Source organism: Hyperolius riggenbachi, chromosome 1 (assembly GCF_040937935.1).
Source record: "Hyperolius riggenbachi isolate aHypRig1 chromosome 1, aHypRig1.pri, whole genome shotgun sequence".
Classification (NCBI taxonomy): domain Eukaryota; kingdom Metazoa; phylum Chordata; class Amphibia; order Anura; family Hyperoliidae; genus Hyperolius; species Hyperolius riggenbachi.
Window position 1 is genome coordinate 421,222,989 of NC_090646.1, and position 15,174 is coordinate 421,238,162.

The following is a 15,174-nucleotide window of genomic DNA, read 5'->3' on the forward strand; positions in this document are numbered from 1 at the left end:
GAATATTGCATGGATTTCTACATGCATAGTGCTCCATTCAAACTTCCAATACCGATTTACATATTGCCCACTCTACCAATATCCAAGTACTTCAGTACTAAAAAATGTTGTGTGTGTCTTCTAAAATGCTATACCCCACCTTGAACTCATTCCATATATATGCTATAGCAGCATAGAGGGTGATAATAGCGGCAGGGAACGCGGAAAATCAGCCGCGTTCCCAGCCTGTCGGCGGCTGTCGCCGAACCCGGAAGTAGCCGCCGGCGGGGACAGGATGGTCGGAGCGGGGCTGCGAGGGCACCATCCAGCTTCTGGGGGCTGAGGGATGCCCCAGGTGAGTAAAAGTCATTTTTTCAGTTTGACTTAAGTATTCCTTTAAGGAGGAACGTTTAAAAAATAGTAGTAGGTTTAAAGAATTAAATCAATACATGGCAAAGTGAGACATTAAAAAATAGAAAAAAAGATCAATAAATGATTGATATTCGCCATGGAATTCATTCATGTTGTTTGAGCCAAAAAGAGCCTGCATGTAATCATCTTTACTACTGGCAGACATGAAGAAAGCTAGACAGCACCAACTGCCATTATCTATAACTTCACCCAATAACAATGCAATAGTCTAAAAGCTTGTTTTTTATGGATATTCATATGCACAGAGGGGGATACTGGTTGCTTGGCTGTTGGAAACAGTCGTTATTTCCCACAACGCAACAAGATTCACTGAAAGGAAACTATCATGACCATGACATCACAAGGTGGGAAGGCTTTCACCACAATATCAATCACACTGACCCTCTTTAAAGAACGATCTGCTCACCATTGCTTACCCGCCATCTTCATAGGTCCACCTCTCTCCCTTAGACTTAAACCCCACCCCCACGTGTCTCTCTCCTTCACCCATTAGATTGTAAGCCAATTTGTCAGGGCTCTCCTCCCCATGTGCTCTTCTCTGCCAATACAGTATATGGACTCAGTGACTTGTCTGCTATACTTATCCCTACACTGTTTACATTTGCTTACACACCATTTTAATGTTCTAATTATTTTAACCACTTCCCAAACACCTCCTACCGCTTGCTAGAATTGTTACATTCTTTTTTTTTCACTATTAAAACAAGTTTATTAAGCATATGAAAAACTTTACAACATTGCACAAATGACCTGCTGGGTCACAGCAATCATACAGTGAATTGGTAAATTCTTGTACCCAGGAAACCAACCACCAATACCACCTGAACAAAGACCAGAGTGGGCAACAGGCAATTCCCCACATACCTGATGATTACAATACAGTTGAATAATCCTGTTTTATTCTACTGACCACTACTACATTCTACTTTTCCTGTACACTCAATGATTATTCAAAAAAAAATTTAAGAGCTATTTATGTGTATGAAGATTGTTTTATGTGTTTGAGTATTTTTTTGTTTTATTTTAAATGTTACATTTTGACTCAACAAGCTTGAACACTGTGATCTTTTGTCTTTTTAACTAACAGATATGCAGTGTAAATATTTTATTCATCTTACATCTATATATTTTACAGGTACATCATTTTTTTGCTCATTCTCTTTAATGCTCCCTGCATTCATACCTATTATACAAGTTAAAAGAGTAAACTTGGCAAACATTGGCATTTTCCAGCATTTTCTTGTGCCTCTTGCATATCAGACACCCTGAGTAAAAAGCAATACACCAGTGTCTCCATTTAGGAATCTGGTGAATGAGTAACTGAGCTGGTTATAGCTCCTCTAAAATATACTGTATTGTCAATGAAATTAAACTGAATGCAGTACTACATACTGTATGTTCTGCAACTGCTCTTTTAGAATACAAAGTGGGAAGCAGCTTTTACAGCATAGGCCTTCAGATTTATTTCAGCATGTAAATAATGTAGTCGCTTCGAAACATTGTGGGAACGACTGATTCACATGTGACCTTACCAGTAAGCACTTTGTCTTCACTAAGCTTCCATATAAGTGCCATGCGCCTAGAATTGCAAATAAATTCTCCACACAGATATACTCAAACCATTTTAGTTTTAGTAAAATTGTCTTACTTTTCATAGCCAAAAAAAATCTAGACAAAGAGGAAATTGTTCAGGAAGTTTAGGATGCCTTTATCAGTTTCATATATTTTTTCTGCATCAGGGAAATATGTTTTAAGTGTATTAGTAAATTTAATACAGGTATTCATTTTATGAGCTTGTACAGTATATTAATGTAGCGGTACCTGGTGGTCCTGTGAAAGGTGAGAAGCCATCATGCAGGAATGTCTTCGGACAAGTTTCCCATCATATTAATTGATACTCTTTTCATCAAAGTAAGCAAAGGTTTCTGTTATACTTGGCATACTAATCATATATCAGCAGCTAGTGCTAAGATATAGTGCTGTAATAAAAAAAGTGCTGATAGCTTGAGCTGTAAAGAACGTAACATGACCACTTGAGCAGCCATTGATAACAAGAAACAAACATTCCTGGATAGGAGAAGAGAGGCGAACCCTAATTAGCCTCCAGGGCCCACTGGGGTTGTGGGGGCAATTCCTGCGCCTCTGGTTAATAGCCTTCATATCCTCCTATTAAATTGTATTTTATGCTAAAAAATAGTCAACATTACATTCATTTGAGGGAAGAGGTGTGTGCATAGTAATGGCTTTAAATGTAGTTTGAGCTTTGGAAGCCCCTGCTAAGTTTTCAGAAATGGATAGTGACAAATGTGAACTGTTTTATATTGAAATAGAAGAAAGCAGTATTACATCTTACTTTTAATCATTGATGGCTTTTGGCAAAAGCTTGATAGATTAGTTTTTTGTCTAGTGTCGAACTGGAAGGTGGAAAAACTGAGGAAATCCACATGCTGGCCAAGCAGCAGTAACCCTGTGTTATCACTCCCAATAGAAGCCTGCAGCAAGTCTTCACTGTGAGCAGCAACACCTGATTACTGCTGCTTGGCCAGCAGAAGGATTTCCTCAGCTCTCCCAGCTCCCAGTCCGACTGTTTTTGTCCATAGGCTTGTAAAAAGGACTTGGGACATGACCTGGGTATAGAGGGAAACGTCTAAAAAGGGGTTCTTATACAGGAAGAAGTTAAAGTAAATGCTATATCTGCATTTAAAGAGGGCTTGGATGCTTTCCTTGCACTGAAGGGCATCCACAGCTATAATTACTGGTTGAGTTTATCCAATGATTTTGTCTGATTGCCATTCTGGAGTTGGGAAGGATTTTTTCCTCTTAAGTCTAATTGGCCCAAGCCTTGTAAGGGGGTTTCACCATCCCCTGGATCAACAGATATATGTAAGGGTGCAAAACAGTGATCTTTTTTCTTTTCTTCATTTTTCTCTTCTGGTTGAACTTGATGGACAGATGTCCTATTTTCAACCAAACTAACTATGTAACCTTAAGAAGGGAACATTGTTTTCTATGTTGTTTGTCTCATGAAAAATATTTTTGTAATCAATAATTCATTTGATGCATACTATGTTCTCCCATTAAATAACAGTAGCCTTAGAACCAGGGAGTATAGGTACCATACTTTTATTAGCCCTAAAGACCAATGTATGTGTTAATATTTGGTGTCTTTAATTTGTTATAGTGTTTTATTTTTTTTTAAGATGCAGCTATGAATAAAATTATTTATCTTGAAATAATTGGGCTTGTTTAATTAACCACTTGAGGACCACAGTGGTAAACTCCCCTAAAGACCAGGCTGTTTTTTACTTAATTGGCCACTGCAGCTTTAAGGCCAAGGTGCAGGGCCGCACAACACAGCACAGGAGTGATTCCCCTGCCCCTCCCTTTTCTCCCCACCAACAGAGCACTCTGTTGGTGGGGTCTGATCGCCCCCCTTGTGTTTATTTTATTTTTAATAAATATTTACCGTATGTTGTTTTTGCAATTTTTTTTACTAGTTCTCTTTTTTTGTTTTCTTCTTAATCCCCTCCCTCCCCCCAGCCGGCCAATCACGATGATCGGCTGTCATAGGCTTCTGCCTATGAGAGCCGATCGCTCTCATGTCCCCCAGGGGTTCAAATGTGATCAGCACCCACGGCTTCAAGATGGAGATAGAATGGAGTGCTATGACCATCCGTCCTTGAGTATCTCTGAGACGGCAGCAAACGTTCCAAAAAAGTGGTCAGCACCTCCAAAAAATAGCTCTTTTACATTTAAAACATACCTCTTTATTCAAAAAAATCTAAAATCCATAAAAATAAATGGACAGCAAGTGGGGCTGAGTTCCAGCGACAGCCCGCTGTTTCAGACTTCACAGCCTTTCTTCAAGCCGGACAGTCCCACACTGAGACTTAATCACAACACACCATCTTTTATACCAGCCTCTCACCACACAGACCAATCAAATGAGCACCGATGTAAATAGGTGTTATTGAGCGCTGTGAGGATCAAATTAACTGTGCACTATTTTTGGGGCGGAGGGATCATACTGGTGCGTACTGGGTTCTGGACTGTGGATCTATACTCCATGACCCCATTGGTCCATTTTAAACCCTGGCAGTCTCCCATCAGGTCCTCCATGGCATAGTCTCATTTGATTGGTCTGTGTGGTGAGAGGCTGGTATAAAAGGTGGTGTGTTGTGAGTAAGTCTCAGTGTGGGACTGTCCGGCCTGAAGAAGGGCTGTGAAGTCTGAAACAGCAGGCTGTCGCTGGAACTCAGCCCCACTTGCTGTCCATCTATTTGTATGGATTTTAGATTTTTTGAATAAAGAGCTAAGTTTTAAATGTAAAAGAGCTATTTTTTGGAGGTGCTGACCACCTTTTTGGAACAATTGTCCCCCAGGGGGACAGCCGTGTCACACGTCTTTCCCCAGTACAGTGCTGCTGTTGATCGCAGCGCTGTACATGTAAATAGACGGCGATGACGCTGTCTAACAGTCTCCCGAGCGGCAATCGGAGAATGAAGTTGGGGCGGAGCTCCGCCCCCCAAGCAGGAGATGTGCGCGCAGCTTGCGCGTGATCTCCTGCAAATCCCAGCCCCAGGACTTTACGCCAATTGGCATTAGGCGGTCCTGGGGCTGCCGCCGTGACCATGCCCATTGGCATGGGGCGGTCTTTAAGTAGTTAAGTGATAATTTATTAAACTCCCACTTATATCTGAGCCTTTTGTCCTTGCTATTCAAGAATACAGAGAAAACATCAGTTTAGCTAGCGAATGTTCAAGCAAAACTTTCATGGCAAGTTGCACACCTAAACCTCCTTTCAGAAACAATTAATAACCGTATTCTGTTTCCCTGACCCTATATTAGTTCTAAACAGTTACACATTACACCACATTCTGTATGAGGTTTAGCTTTAGGCAGGGTTCAATGTGAATTACAAAAGCTTTGTGCATATCATGTATTTGTTTTATCAAAACGCATTCCGGCGTAATCCTTAAAAGACTGCTCCACGGTTCCATATCAGAAATGTTATTATGGAGAATTAAACGACATGTACTTTACATATTCACACTTTCCATCACATTTGTCAATAATTCTTTGTTCAACTGGTTATATTATTCCGAGTATAAAAATGCAGCTATAATCAAAGTACAGTAAACTGTAAAATGTAATTGATATCTATTTTATTAAGTTATCACATACTTTATAAACTATTATTATTCATTTCCAAGCTATTTCCAGTTAAAGCGTTAAGCAACAACCTTGGAAGACAAAAAGTCTCTGAAAATATGTTTAAATTATTTTTATAAATTATAATGCATACCTGTCTCTTCCATGAGTAGAACAGGAGAATGAGCTGTAAATGAACTGAAAATTGCTGTATTATATATAGAAATTATGATTGATACGAAGCTTTCCTGTGTGCCAGATATGCAAAATGCAATCCAGCAGAGGCTGAATGTGTAATATTACTGCCTATCAGTCTCAATTTCCAGCTATCCCGGGTGTCATTTAGCTTCCCATGAGTTAATGAAAAGATTGCTTGTACCTTTTGCTGGAATGGCCGGTGTTTACATTAACATTTTCACTCAAGATAAGAGCTCTTGTGGATTCATTAGGAATTAAAGGTAACAGATGGTCTTTATGAAATGCTGGTTACCTTAGATCAACTATTATAGTTCTCTTTTTCTGCCAACCCCGCAGAGATATCATTTGTTTACCCCTTTGACATAATCTTTGACACATATTGAAATGTTCATGTTCAGTAAATCATGATAGAATAATGTTTCCGTTTATTGATCATGCAAAGGGAACTCTTTGGGTTTGATTCACTAAGACAAATATCATGCCTTATCCAAGTTAACACACCTTATCAGATATAACGTGCCTTATCAGAGTATCATAGCGAGTGCTACGAACTTATGCCTGCTAATTGGAAATGACGCACGTCCTACCCTGAACCCCTGCGGGTTCGTAGTGCTCGCTGTACTACTCTGATAAGCCATGTTAACTTTGATAAGGTGTGTTATCTCTGATAAGGCATGCTATTTGTCCTAGTGAATCAAGCCCTTTGTGTGAAACAACTTGTAATGTTGTGTTGCAGTAACTAATGGTCAAACACGTAATGAGATCTCTTGTTGTTGCTCCTGCTTAGCTGCATTAAATAAAATGGAATAATTTCCCCTGAGAAACAAAGTTTTTTCCCTCTGCATTGTAATCCTCATACACTTGGATTGATAGTCTGATTCACTCACAATATCATTTTTTTCTGTCCCATATACAAAAGTGGTCAAAAGCATAAAGGGTAATTAAAACATAGTAGCCTTGTGGCCTGTTGCTATATACAGTACATTGGGATTGCCCAGGTTATAGAAACCTATTGAGGCTTGAGGCTTGTACCCTTATTCATGGGTGTTGCCCACACTTTCCTGTTCTTTACTTCTACGTCACATCAAACACACATAGTAACACTTTCATTGTTCATCAAGGTTTCCTTGCTTGTATTCACATATTTCTGCATATGTTAAACTTGGCATTTCTTTTTCAGTAGAGGACGTTTGTGTTCTGTTAGGCTCATTACAAATACTTAGGGATTATGCTTATCCATAATTTAAAGTTAACCTAAAGTGTATTGTGCCCAGTTTAACTTAACTGGGGCTTCTTCTACCCTCTATAGTCCTTCTGGTCTCTTGCCATCGTTATGCTCTGTTCCATTCAGCAGCTGTCCTCTCTAAAAGCTGCATGCTGGGCCCCAGGCTGTGCGCTTCCTCAGTCAATCCCCCTGTGGCCAGGAGCATTTTACAGTTGTGCAGTTTGTAGGTAGCCACAGGTGCGTGACTGAGGAGTCCTGGGGCTGGGCATGTGCAGCAGCCTGTGACTGGCTCATTTGGCCAACTTTCAGAGGAGCATTGCTGCTGAATGGAGCAGAGAAGAATGACAGTAAGGGGCCAGAAGGACTACAAGGGGCTGGAAGAAGACCCAGGTAGAGCAAACCGGGCATATTTCTTTCACTTTAAGTGAGTACCTCATAGCACCTTGTAAGGCCAACCCTCACAGCTAAATTTATTCCATACCTCAAACTGATGAAGGTTAAAACAGCTGCCTACAAATTGTATCATTTCGCCTTGTGCTCTAATTTGTTTACATGGCATGGCACAGAAACGATAGCAATAGTTTTCTGTGAACCACAGCAAAGCCCTCCATGTGTCCAGGCTGTGCTATAAACAAGTGATTCTGGATACACATCTAGCTTTCTGGCATATCCCTCCAACTGTGCAAGTGATGCAAGAGAGTTCTTTCTTGTGCAGGTGCAAGTGAAATTTGCTATTACTTTCTGTTTAAAGACTTTAGAATTCTGCCTGACATGCTTCTGTTTCATGCATTAAACTGTCTCTTCCAGCCAGGAATGTATAGGAACCCTTTTAGAATGGGAACATACTTTTCCTAACACTATCTGAAGATAATTTTGGATTAAGCAATCTTTTTATTCAGATTTAAGATTTAAAGCTATAATGACTTCCTATTAAATTATCAACTCTGACTAATCGCAGTTAGTTTCAGACTTTGCTCATTTGGTGACTATTGTCATAATTTCAGATTATTTGACCATTCCATGGAAGGCTTTAAGAATTGGGAATTTATGACCACACACTGCTGGGGAGAAAAAGCTTCAGGAGACTGGATTCTGGAGATTTATGACACCCCTTCACAACTGAGGAACTTCAAGACCCCAGGTACTTTTTTCTTTTGAATATGTTTTTTTAGAAAAGACCTCCAGCATTTTTTAAGCGTATGTCTGAATCTTTAAGCAGTCTGTCTGTACACCAAGGATTTTTTCCATCATTTTCTGTCAGGTTATTGCAATTTACACCCCCAACAAATAAAGAGAATGGGAAAAAAGCAATAAAAGCTAAATGCTTTGTAGCAGAATGAGATTGGGACGGATTGTCTGTCAAGTTGTTTATTGCAAACTGTATCATCATTGAGAAGCTGCTCATCACATTTCTCTTGTAGGTGATTAAGGTGCTCTCAATAAAAGACACATGCAGTAATGAAAACCTTCCAGGTTCTACCCATTCTTTAATCCATGCAAAATGTAAAAAAGGGGTTTGGCTGTAGTTTCCATTTAACCTCCCTGGCGGGATAATTATTTCCAAATTTTAGTGTCTAGAAGTGGTGCAATTTTTTTCACAAGCTTTTAGACCAGGGGTCTCAAACTCGCGGCCCGCGGGCCATTTGCGGCCCTCGGTACAATATTTTGTGGCCAGTACTGGCAAAAGCAAAAGAGACATGGAAGCGAACTATTTTACCTTTTAGTTTGCTTCAGTGCTCCCAAGTAATCCGCCGCATCCCCGCCGCTAAACGAGGGCTGTAGAGCCCCCAAATCCCCCGGGCAAACATCCACGACTGCGCTGAGGGGCAGAGCTTCCAGCTGTAGCTCAGCCCTTCCTGACGTCAATCGCCGCAGGGATCGCCGCCTCTCCCCGCCCCTCTCTGTGAAGGAAGAGTGAGAGGGGTGGGCAGAGGCGGCATCAGGAGGGGCAGAGCTGAAGCTGAAAGCTCTGCCCCTTCCAGGAAATGCCGGCGGATTGCCCCCCGGGACGATTTGGGGGCTCTGCAGGCCTCGTTTTGCGGCGGGGATTACTTGTAATGGGAGCACTGAAGCGAACTATAAGGTAGGACACTTCATGTTCAGAAGAAATAATTAAAACTGTTAATAATGACATTTGATGACTTTTTTTGTGAAAACCCTTATGCGGCCCAGCCTCATCCTGACTTTGCCTCCTGCGGCCCCCAGGTAAATTGAGTTTGAGACCCCTGTTTTAGACCCTAAAAGTAGAAAAAAAAAATCATACTTCAGCCCCGCACATTACTCACCTCTCGTGGATCCAGCGCTGAAATTCTCCCTCAGTCCTCCGGGTGGTGCTGTACCCCTACAGTGAGGTAGTTGTCTATTGTCATGACGACAAACGGCAATCCCACCCAAGGTATCTAGAGCCTCCAAGGACCGAAAGAAGACTTGCGTCCAGCGTCTGGATGTCGGTGGAGTTGAGTTAGAAACACCACCATGCTGCGCTGCTTCCCTATACCTCCCTGCGGCTACCCAGAGCTAGGCTCGGAATTTCCGCTCCTGGCTTCTTTTTTCCACCTTGAGCCTGACTTGGGGTTACTGCGAAGGAGGTTAACACTTTTCATTTCTAAAAGTAAAGTTACATGGATTTTACTGAGATATGTAAATAGCTCAACAAAGAAGAAATGTTGATTCCTGCAAGAGGGTCAATCATAGCCTGAATTTGCAGTGATACCAATATTTGTATAAATATGAAAAAAGGTTCTTGTTTTGTACATTGGTTTGAAAATATTTGTTTTCAATGTATAGTTTATTGTAGCTGCAGCACAGCACTACCATTATTCTTTTCTCAGTTATGATTATTAGCGCCACAGCACTATACAAAGTGAAGACTAATGGTTGGTACATTAGCTGCAGTAAAATATATCATGTAAGATCTGTCAGTTAAGAAGGGATACAAAAATGTGATAAAGTAGTGCTGACCAAAGATAATAAGGGCCAATTCAAGATTGGAGTGAAGGTTAGCCCAAGCACAGGAACCTTTTTCCTGAATGCACATATTAGCCACATGCCGTGCATTCTACATTTTTAAGCATAAAGGGCCCGATTCCATTCACTTTTTCTTTTAAGTTTTTTCCTAGATGATATTTTCACATCTTATCAATAAAATGCCTTTTAAGCCACCAGCAAGCAAAAAATATTCAGAATAATTTTGTTAGTACTTACTACATTTTGATACTTTTTCAATTGCTGAGTGCTGAAAAGTTATTTTAAACAGAAGATGAAAAATTATCTCCTGGGAGAAAACTAAGGAGAAAAAGTGAATTGGATTGGGCCCAAAATATTTCATAATAAAAAAAAAAAGCTGCACAGATTGTGGCGTATTTCATAGCTATCATATTTGACAAATATGGCAGCAACCTTTCATGAAAACTATGCATTAAACGTTGTATGAAAGTGAACAGCTCAGCTGGATTAATTTCACCAGTGTTGTGTATATAAATTCTTTAGCCTCTGGTACATACAGCAATGAACATTACATATTTCTAGTATGCTTTATTAGTGTATCTACGAGCCTAAATTCAGCTTGGGCAGATGTTATCTGAAAATAAAATATTTTCAAAAGCATCGGTGTCTCTCATGGAAACAGTTTGTGTTTGTATATGTAAAGTTTGTATAACCTCTGCCCTGTGAAAATGAGGTGGTATGGACGTTAGTATTTTCTTAATAAACTGTGGTATTTTGCTGTCTGGCTTCCTGTCATTTGATCTGTTCATAGTTGAATAAATCACTTCCAGAAGGAATTATATACATCAGACGAAGACTATAAAATACAGAGCTTTTAAGGTGACTCTGCGCTTTATAAAGTCATTATTTTACTATAATATCATCGGAAAGTAATTCATTGTTTAATATACGAGGTTCTTAAGCTATGTCTTTTTGGAATAAAACAATGTTATGTCATATAAGCTGCATCATATAACTTATATTTGACTTCTTGTAATAACACAAATGCCCAGAAGTTAATTAGTTAAATTACCATTGTTTAGTTTATGTAAAATTTCATTTACACATGCCAGTCTTGTAACTCAACCCTGCTGTAAATTTAAGAACCCATTTCATATTCTTTAATGAGTAGTAAACCCAAAGTTTAGTTTACAAATTGTAAGTTGACACTGGTAGTCTCAGTTATATGGACCAATGCCAATACCAAGCATTTGTATTAAATTATGCTGGACAATTCCAGACCAGAGATAAGGAAAAACTAAAAGATACTTTATCTTGGTTAAACCTTAAAAAAAAAAAAAATCAGGCTAACAGTGGTTATAAATCTTACTAGTTGACCAGGCTCTGGGTCTCTTCACCACCGCCAGTCAGTGCTCATTCGTCCTAACGGCTGTCCGTGCTGCACATGCGCAGTAGCGCAGACACACGGTCATAGGGACAGGATGACGCACGGACACTTAAGGTTTATTATATAGGATTAAACTAATACATTTAGCTCCTCTTCAGTCATTCTTGAATTTTTACCATTTATTTAAATTGTTAAATTACTGTCTATAATTTTTTTATTGGGCAGTTTAATTTCCATTTGGATGAAAATGTCTTCCTCAAACATTTATTCTGCAGGAAATATCCAGGTACTTTGGTTAGATACTAAGCATTCTGTAGACAGGACTTTAAGCTCATGTTCTTTTATTCCAGGCCATAGGCTTGACAGAAACTGCCTTACTGGAGCTTTACAGGAAAGTAGAGACTATTTGTTCCATTTTTATGCAGATGATAGGCCAGTTAACAGTAAAACCACTGACTGTTAGCGAAGGAACTCATGCCAATATTCTAGGACATTTGTGATCGCTATAGACAGTGACTCCATTCAGCACATGCTATCAAAAATATGGTCTAAGTCCAAAGCACACTATACATTTGCCTTTGTTGTGACTTCAGATGCAAGTTACTGCACTGAGTGTAGTTATCAAAAGTTTGTCATTATAATTGCAAAAGAAGTGAACAAAGTACATGTGAATTTTCATTATTTATAATGGTACAAGTGTAATGGTTAAGGGCTCTGCCTCTGACACAGGAGACCTGGGTTCGAATCTCGGCTCTGCCTGTTCAGTAAGCCAGCACCTATTCAGCAGGAGATCTTGGGTAAGTCTCCCTTACACTGCTACTGCCAATAGAGCGCATCCTAGTGGCTGCAGCTCTGGCGCTTTGAGTCCGCCAGGAGAAAAGCGCAATATAAATGTTCTGTGTCTGTCTGGTTAACTGTTGCACACAACAAGTCCAGCAAAACTATTTTCAGCTGATTTGTGAAGTTATGAATGGAAATATTGATCACACATATTGGAAAATTTCAGGTAAATTGAAGGAATGGTCCCTAGTGTTGTATGGCACGTCCCTTCAGCCATATTCCCCCAGGAATGATCTTCCTAAGGTGGAGAGAGTAAGGTCAAGCCCTGTTGAGGAACCATCAGAGGAGTACAATATTGATGACTACACAGGTGAGAGATATCTATGGAATGCAGTAAAAGCTGATGATAAACAACAAAGTATTATTGTATGTTGTTTCTGCAGAATATGCATAGTTGTACAATGTAAGAGAATTGAATATCATTTGTATAAGCCATCATACCACATGGGTTTTTATAAGAATGTACATGAACTGTTAAAAAGGAACCGTAACCAAAAAATTGAACTTTATCCCAATCAGTAGCTGATATCACCCTTTCCTATGAGAAATGTACCTTTTCTCAAACGGATCATCAGGGGGGGTCTGTATGGCTGGTATTGTGGTGAAACCCCTCCCACAGTGTGATGTCAGGACCAATTTATTATTATTACTATTATTATTTCATTATTAATATTATTATTCCATCTGATAATGTTCATAGTGTATAGTCCTTTCTATAGTGTGTTGCAACCTAGCATTATACTAGTTTTAGCTCCTGCTGCTTGCCTCTGAATTTGGTTGCTTAACCACTTAAGGACCGCAGTCTTTTCACCCCTTAAGCACCAGAGCCTTTTTTCCATTCAGACCACTGCAGCTTTAATGGTTTATTGCTCAGTCATACAAGCTACCATCTAAATGAATTTTACCTCCTTTTCTTGTCACTAATACAGCTTTCTTTTGGTGCTATTTGATTGCTGCTGCGATTTTTACTTTTTATTATATTCATCAAAAAAGACATGAATTTTGGCAAAAAAATGATTTTTTTAACTTTCTGTGCTGACATTTTTCAAATAAAGTAAAATTTCTGTATACATGCAGCACGAAAAATGTGGACAAACATGTTTTTGATTTAAAAAAACCCATTCAGTGTATATTTATTGGTTTGGGTAAAAGTTATAGCGTTTACAAACTATGGTGCAAAAATTGAATTTTCCCATTTTGAAGCATCTCTCTCATTTCTGAGCACCTGTCAGGTTTCATGAGGTGCTAGAATTCCAGGATAGTATAAATACCCCCCAAATGACCCCATTTTGGAAAGAAGACACCCCAAAGTATTCACTAAGAGGCATGGTGAGTTCATAGAAGATTTTATCTTTTGTCACAAGTTAGCGGAAAATGACACTTTGTGACAAAAAAAATAAATAAAAAAAAGTTTCCATTTCTGCTAACTGGTGACAAAAAAAAATGAAATCTGCCACGGACTCACCATGCCCCTATTTGAATACCTTGAAGTGTCTAGTTTCCAAAATGGGGTCATTTGTGGGGTGTGTTTACTGTCCTGGCATTTTGGGGGGTGCTAAATTGTAAGCACCCCTGTAAAGCCTAAAGGTGCTCATAGGACTTTGGGCCCCTTAGCGCACCTAGGCTGCAAAAGAAATGTCACACATGTGGTATCGCCTTACTCAGGAGAAATAGTATAATGTGTTTTGGGGTGTATTTTTACACATACCCATGATGGGTGGGAGAAATATCTCTGTAAATGAGATTTCTTTTGATTTTTTTACACACAATTGTCCATTTACAGAGATATTTCTCCCACCCAGCATGGGTATGTGTAAAAATACACCCCAAAACACATTATACTACTTCTCCTGAGTACGGCGATACCACATGTGTGACACTTTTTTGCACCCTAACTGCGCTAAGGGGCCCAAAGTCCTATGAGTACCTTTAGGATTTCACAGGTCATTTTGAGGCATTTATTTTCTAGACTACTCCTCACGGTTTAGGGCCCCTAAAATGCCAGGACAGTATAGGAACCCTACCAGTGACCCCATTTTGGAAAGAAGACACCTCAAGGTATTCCGTTAGTAGTATGGGGAGTTCATAGAAGATTTCATTTTTTTTTCACAAGTTAGCGGAAATTGATTTTTATTGTTTTTTTCACAAAGTGTCATTTTCCACTAACTTGTGACAAAAAATAAAATCGTCTATGAATTCCCCATACACCTAATTGAATACCTTGGGGTGTCTTCTTTCTAAAATGGGGTCACTTGTGGGGTTCCTATAATGCCCTGGCATTTTAGGGGCCCTAAACCGTGAGGAGTAGTCTAGAAACCAAATGCCTCAAAATGACCTGTGAAATTCTAAAGGTACTCATAGGACGTTGGGCCTCTTAGCGCACCTAGGTTGCAAAAAAGTGTCACACATGTGGTATCGCCGTACTCAGGAGAAGTAGTATAATGTGTTTTGGGGTGTATTTTTACACATACCCATGCTGGGTGGGAGAAATATCTCTGTAAATTAAAATGTTTTGATTTTTTTTACACACAATTGTCCCTTTACAGAGAGATTTCTCCCACCCAGCATGGGTATGTGTAAAAATACACCCCAAAACACATTATACTACTTCTCCTGAGTACGGCGATATCACATGTGTGACACTTTTTTGCAGCCTAGGTGCGCTATGGGGCCCAACGTCCTATTCACAGGTCATTTTGAGGCATTTGGTTTCTAGGCTACTCCTCACGGTTTAGGGCCCCTAAAATGCCAGGGCAGTATAGAAACCCCACAAGTGACCCCATTTTAGAAAGAAGACACCCCAAGGTATTCCGTTAGGTGTATGGTGAGTTCATAGAAGATTTTATTTTTTGTCACAAGTTAGTGGAAAGTGACACTTTGTGAAAAAAAACAATACAAATCAATTTTCGCTAACTTTTGACAAAAAATAAAATCTTCTATGAACTCGTCATACACCTAACGGAATACCTTGGGGTGTCTTCTTTCTAAAATGGGGTCACTTGTGGGGTTCCTATAC

At 39.6% G+C, this 15,174-nt stretch overlaps 1 protein-coding gene across 4 annotated transcripts in view; it reads left to right on the forward strand.

Moving 5' to 3' along the window:
- Positions 1-15,174, forward strand: part of PCSK5 (proprotein convertase subtilisin/kexin type 5) — a 639,880-nt gene that overhangs the window by 412,651 nt on the left and 212,055 nt on the right. For all 4 annotated transcript variants that reach the window (XM_068236619.1, XM_068236638.1, XM_068236648.1 and 1 more), the window contains exons 13-14: positions 7,990-8,126; positions 12,325-12,468. In XM_068236619.1, the coding sequence (XP_068092720.1) occupies positions 7,990-8,126; positions 12,325-12,468 (281 nt within the window). The remainder of the gene's footprint in view (positions 1-7,989; positions 8,127-12,324; positions 12,469-15,174) is intronic.